The sequence below is a fragment of the Teleopsis dalmanni genome, chromosome 1, assembly GCF_002237135.1.
Source record: "Teleopsis dalmanni isolate 2A chromosome 1, ASM223713v2, whole genome shotgun sequence".
In the NCBI taxonomy this organism is placed as follows: domain Eukaryota; kingdom Metazoa; phylum Arthropoda; class Insecta; order Diptera; family Diopsidae; genus Teleopsis; species Teleopsis dalmanni.
In genome coordinates this window covers 220,928,704-220,934,855 of record NC_051846.1, presented here as the reverse complement: position 1 = coordinate 220,934,855, position 6,152 = coordinate 220,928,704, and the positions used below count along the sequence as shown (strand labels likewise).

At 31.0% G+C, this 6,152-nt stretch overlaps 1 protein-coding gene across 1 annotated transcript; it reads right to left on the bottom strand.

The window, feature by feature from the left end:
* Positions 1 to 86: 86 nt before the first annotated feature.
* Positions 87 to 5,750, bottom strand: LOC119666404 (MOXD1 homolog 2-like). Its single transcript, XM_038075683.1, has 4 exons — positions 5,550 to 5,750; positions 5,235 to 5,397; positions 4,834 to 4,969; positions 87 to 330 (listed from the first exon to the last, which is right to left on the bottom strand). The coding sequence occupies exons 1-4, from the start codon at positions 5,715 to 5,717 to the stop codon at positions 135 to 137; spliced, it is 663 nt and encodes a 220-aa protein (XP_037931611.1). The 5' UTR covers positions 5,718 to 5,750; the 3' UTR covers positions 87 to 134.
* Positions 5,751 to 6,152: the final 402 nt, after the last annotated feature.

Below are 6,152 nucleotides of genomic sequence, written 5' to 3'. Positions count from 1 at the left end.
ATATATATATATATATATATATTATATTATATTATATATATTATTAAAATAAATATTAAATTTTAAGTTTTAAGATCTGGTACCAACTTAAAATGAAAATGAAATAAATAGAATATATTAATCAAAATTAAAATTTAGTTGAAGTTATGATAGTAACAAACCGGTATAACATGATTTTTAGCACCCCAACAGAGAGGCTTAAAAGATCCAGTTCTAGTAGCTTCCTGAAATTCATTGAAATGGTTCTGCCAATCATAAGTAATAAGCCTGGTTTCTAGTGTCATGCCAGCTAGTTCCGGTGGTGACGATATTAGAACCGGGTTTGAATCACTAAAAATAAAAAACATTGATCAATAGTATTAATGTATTATATTTTTGTTTTAATTGTTGAAAATGAGGTATGTTCTGTTTTGTGTGATATTTTTAACATTACAAGAAACTTGTTAAAGAAAAACGAATAAGAATTATGCTCAACAAGTACGCAGCCCAAGGAGTTAATACTACCCACAATTAGGCAAGTTTTCTTCCCTTCCCTTTGTTTGCAGATGTTGTGGCATAAATTGTCCTGTTTTAAATTGCTATTTTAATAAGCTCGACAAACCGCATAAATCCCTCTTAATTAATTTATATATCTTTTTAATCCAACTTAATACTATGGGTGGTGGGGAAAATAGAGGGTGAATTTTGTAATATACTTTGAGAGTGTTTGTCATTTTGTGGTTGCATTTCTTCAAAACAATTACAATCAAAATAAAAGTAAGCATAAGAGTAATTAAAATATAGTCTGAACTATTATAAATTATTTGTAAGTTTGATGGTAACTAACAAAGAGGAGGATTATAAACTTAAATTAAAATATAGGATTCCACAGTTTACAGGAATACTGGTCTCAAATTGGTCCGCTGCACATGTGCGTATGTATGCGAAACGGCTTTGTTGTCAATTGCATCAACTAAAATTATGGAGCTACCATGTGTAGCTTAAGGCCATGTTACCTAATTATACCAAAATCTAAATACAATAGATTGTGTATTATGGCGCTTGTGGCTGTTATCGAGACGTATATATCGCTATAGAAAATGTCCTAGACCAGTAAAAAATTCAACGACGGCTTTACTAGCAGCAGTGGCCGTGCGCAAATTGTGTGATTGTGGTTTCACTATGGCTTTTGGCCACAACTTAAGTTGGTCGTACTGAACATGAATTGATGATGCCATTTGTAATTGGTAGATGTCATTTGTTTCGTTGTTATTTCAATTGTCGCATTTACCTCGACGAGTGTTGAACTCAATGCGTGAATGAAATACGAGGAAAGATAATTGATGGCAAAATATTCGCAATAAAGTCATGTTGGTCACCAAAGCTGATTTTACCTAAAGTTTAATTAAACTGCGCCAATACTTTGAATAGCAATAAAATAAAGGCAAAACAAACTAACACCTGCATAGACCTAAGCTCAACAATGTATCATGGTATATTTCTCTTTGACGGTTCAATGCTGTAATTAACATTTTCAATTCAGAATTTAACTAACAATGTGGTCATAAGATCATTCACTCAAACACTAATACTAAGCGCTACACTTATTTCAGAATTGTTTTTAAAACTGCAATCGATTTTGCTTAAAGCGCATATTTTAATTAAAAATTAATTTGATTTTGATATTGTTTACAGGGCTTTCTTGAAGTCCAATTAAATTGCATTCTAAATGTCTGTATTTAATAAAATGTGAATTAGAAGCATATAATTGTGATTTATATTAGAATATGGAGAATTTTGTTGTGTTTCGTTTATGGTCCAGCTAATTTTTTTGCTACCTATAGTAGCTTTAAAAAACTATTTTTAATTCTTCTTTGTTAACATTTATGTTATATATATTTCCTTCGATTACCCTAAAACCTCCTGAACTAGCTTCAATAATTTGCAGAAAACAGTAAAAAGATATCTAAACGATATTAAGCATTTTGAGCATTTAGGCAGCACTATTACTATGTTATGTTACACACAGACGCCTAAGTCACTTCAAACCAACCTTTTGACGCGTTCCAATCAGCAGGAAGGTGACTAGATTAGACCTACATGCTCAGTTTAAATAAGTAACATTACTTGTAATATATTAAATTAAAAACCTCTTGTTAGTCAATATGATTAGTTGTTGTTATTTAAACTTTGCACTTCGTTTAAATATAACAAAAAAAAAATAAATAAATTAAAAAGAATTGAGTATTATTTGTCAAATATTTGTTGACAAGTAACTGTAAATATTGTTCGTACTTCCAAAAATCGTTTATATTAGATGAAATTTTAGGCTTGGCAACCATGCGATTTAAGCTGCTTGTTAGTTAAGCAGTTTAAAAAAAGTTAGACTAAATAAGCCATCAGTGTTGTTGTTTCATATGTTATTTTTAAAATAAGCGGTTGTTCTTTTGTCATATACTTACAAAAGAAAAGTTCTATTGTGGTTAATTATTGTATGTTCTATAAACAAATGGTTATTATGGCTATCACGAGTGACCATAATAATTCAAGTGGCATTTAGTGGAGACGGCAGAATTTACATACATATATGCCACAAAATATTGCAACCACATTACAAAAATGCGCGAATTATTATTATTATTGATATTCTTATATTCAATGGACGTAACTAAGAATATAGTCTGTCAACGCATGATTTGTTTAAATTAAGAAACTGTAATTTGAAACTGTCTAAGTTCACTTAAGGATTTGGTTGACACATTCTTGATATTCCTTTGCTGGGTTAACTTGAATAAATAGAGGACTTGTCGCTGAATATTTCTTATTTCTTCTACTTTCCTTGTTTTGTTTCATGTGATAGTACAATCAAATCACATATGGCTTTGAATTTCCTTCTGATATATCAGACTATAGTACTTCAGTGCGTTTCAGTGCAGTTTTTAGATCTGAACTTTTGAACCATTTTCACAAAGTATACTGCTATTCTTAGCTAATTGCTGTTGTTTGCATTAATCTGCAAAGATGTTGCTGAATGGAAGAATATCATCAGCGTATGACAGATTAGTTTCCAATTTATGCCATACGTTTTGAACAATTCAAAAGCATATCAAAGCAAAAATTCTGTTTGATTTGGATAGATTATATTACAGTACGCCCAGTATACGGCAAAGTAAACGTTTATACATATTTTTAATAATATTGATTACTTTACTAAGGATACTGTGAGTAGAGAGTGTAAATCTATTCCCTAAATAATGGGAATAGTCAATTAACGCCATATAAAAAATAGAGTTGTGGTTGGCTGATGGCTGTATTAGTTTTTTAGCCATCTAAATCTTATTGATGCATGAATACATGGGCCTGACTTGCTTCAAATATAGTAACACTAAAAAAATATATGGGTTATCTAAAGCTGATAGCAGACCTATAAACAGAATTATTTGACAAATTACTTTTCCAAGACAAATTTCTTGGATCCAAAAGAGCAAAAATATAGCCTGAAACCGTTATTTATCTGGGCAACCAATAACTAATAGACGAATTTGTTGTCAACATAAACTCCAGAAACAAAGTTGTTTGGCCACCACGATCTAAGACCGCAGAGACTCTTTTTGTGGTAATATCGAACTCTTTGGTTTATGCGACTTAGCTGAATTGGAATATAATATTGAGCGTATTATTCGTGAGAAATGTGCACTCAATTGATTTTGTCTGGATTGAAAAAGTTTTGGAAAATTGATTTTCAACGATACAGTTTCTGGGACAAAAATAAGTCCGAAATCATTTTTCATCAATAATGTGAAAAAATACATATCTACTAAATGAAAGACAATTGTTGCTCTTCATTTATTTCACTTAAAACATTCAGCTAGAGTATTATCACTGTTCTTCTTCTTACGGCTTTTGACTACTTTAAGTGCTGCTTCTTACTTCAACCATTAAATGCATTTACAGGCATTTGATAACATCTCTTTTGATGGCGTCGCGTTCATATACTTTTCTACACTTTTATTGTATATTGCATCCAGGGTCTATCCAAAGAATGTTGTTCGTATAGTTAATTGATTTTCTTTATGTTTATATAGTATTTTATTTTTATTTTCTTTCACTGTGACTTTATATATTCTGTTTCAGCTGCAATTTGAGTAACTCTTCCGTGATCGTGGCCCATTATTTTAGAATTAATTATATCATAATTTTAGGGCTAGTCCTACTCTCTTCTGTCTACTACAGCAAGAACCTTGTTTTTGTTTTACTTTTATGAAATCCTCACTATCATTACATCTGTCGGGTTAATTGAATTTGAGTCCGAATATAAAAATATAACAGCATTTAGAAACATTGGAGCTCTCAATATTATTTACAAAAACATATGCAAAATATTTAGTTAGATTGATAGGAGATCCATATCCTTTTGCTCATTACTAGCTTTATGGTGAAATGAATGAATGAGAATGTCTTTAGATTACGTATTCTGTTCTTCACGGAATTGGTAAAGAAATGGTGTTAGTGTACTTCTTTAGGTTTCATCAAACCATGGCAAAAATCTGACTTCTATAGACTTTGACGACCTTGGAGTAGATCTGGCTCCACTGAAAGCATTAGCTTTTTATTTAACTTGAATAATGAGTATTTCAGTTATATTTATATACAGTTATATTTCTGTAGATTTTGTTGGTTGCGGTGTGATTCTAACTTTTCAATAAGGATATGTATACAAACAAAACAATTAGGTAATAAAAAAATAACTAACACTAAAAGCACTAACGAATGAGAAATGCATACAAAATCAATACTTTATGTAAAAGTGAAGTAGGTGAAATGCTTTAAAAATTACTATTTTATAAAACTTACGTAGCCAACTGTTCTATACCCAGAGAATGAAGGACTGTGGGCAAACTAGGCAAAGAATGACATGTTGTAAGCTTTTTCTGGCGCGGGTAGTAGAGCGTAAGCACCGTGCAACTTTCCTCCTTCATAGTTAGTCCACCTACAAAATAAAGAAAGTGATTACAGTTAAAATTTTTACCACAAGAAACGTGAAATAATTGCGAAACCATAAATTCGCACAAGTTTAATAAACTATTATAAATCGGTTTATTGTTAGTAGTGGGTGTGGTCCGACGTTTTGATTGCCACAATTGCTGCACACCACAATTGTGGTTGATGCAGTGGCACAACCGATTTATGTTTACCATAGCGTTTTATGTTTAAATGCACAATTTTCTTGCCATTACTAACTTGAGTTTACCTACCTAGAGTAATTGCTTTCCGTGACGAACTATCATAAATACATTCTGCAATCAGTCTATCTCCTGGCAATGAACGCACCGGGACAGGCAGACGACGGAAGTCCTCATAAGCAATGTCAATATTGCTGTCGTGTGCAATTGGAATAAATTCTTCAGTTTGTCGAATCTGTAAAAATAAAATTAAAGATTATAAGTTTAGTGAAAAACAACGTTCTGTCAACAGTTTTAAGTATATCTTTTAACTGAAGCAGTGAAATTTAGTTATTACTGTAAAAAATTTTGTTCTTTAATATTTGCATACAAAGTTTTGATAATTACCTGACGTAGCTTCACTTCCCTTCCAATTTGGTGTGTGCGCATCATCACAGCAAAAATATTGACACCTTGAGGTGGAAAAGCGTGTGCTGTGCAATCCTCAATACACTGACCTTCGGAAACAACATATTTTTGGCCTGGTGGTATTATGTGTCGCCAGTTCGGATCCATTCCTTAAATAAGATACATTTTTAACGTAATTAAACAAAATTTTGAAATTTTTTTCTATCAAGAGAATATAAGCCTTTTATAATATCGGCTACTTTACTCACAAAAACATGTAATAGACGATAAGAAAATGTCAAAGAATAGAAAATATGTCTTTTATAATATTCGCTGCTTTATTCACACATAATATGATAGACGATCATATGCTTTTATTCAAAAAATGGATAATAGAAATATACACAAAACTAATCAATTGTTTTATGTCTAAGTGAAGAAATATAGAACCTTAAAGACTAAAAAAAATTAATTTTATTTGCCACACAAGAACTTCTGTTTAAGAAAATTAGTATGCTATTGTAATATTTTTATTAGTATATCATATCTTCACCACTCCAAACATGTTGTATATAGGTATGTATTTCGACTAGTTTGAATATT

Bases quoted from the DNA above. Each gene is read 5' to 3' on its own strand.
- LOC119666404 (XM_038075683.1), bottom strand. From the start codon at position 5,717: ATGGATCCGAACTGGCGACACATAATACCACCAGGCCAAAAATATGTT. The intron at 5,398-5,549 runs GTAATTATCAAA...TTATTTTTACAG, and splicing joins GGGAAGTGAAGCTACGTCAG to ATTCGACAAACTGAAGAATT. The intron at 4,970-5,234 runs GTAGGTAAACTC...TTTATTTTGTAG, and splicing joins ACGGAAAGCAATTACTCTAG to GTGGACTAACTATGAAGGAG.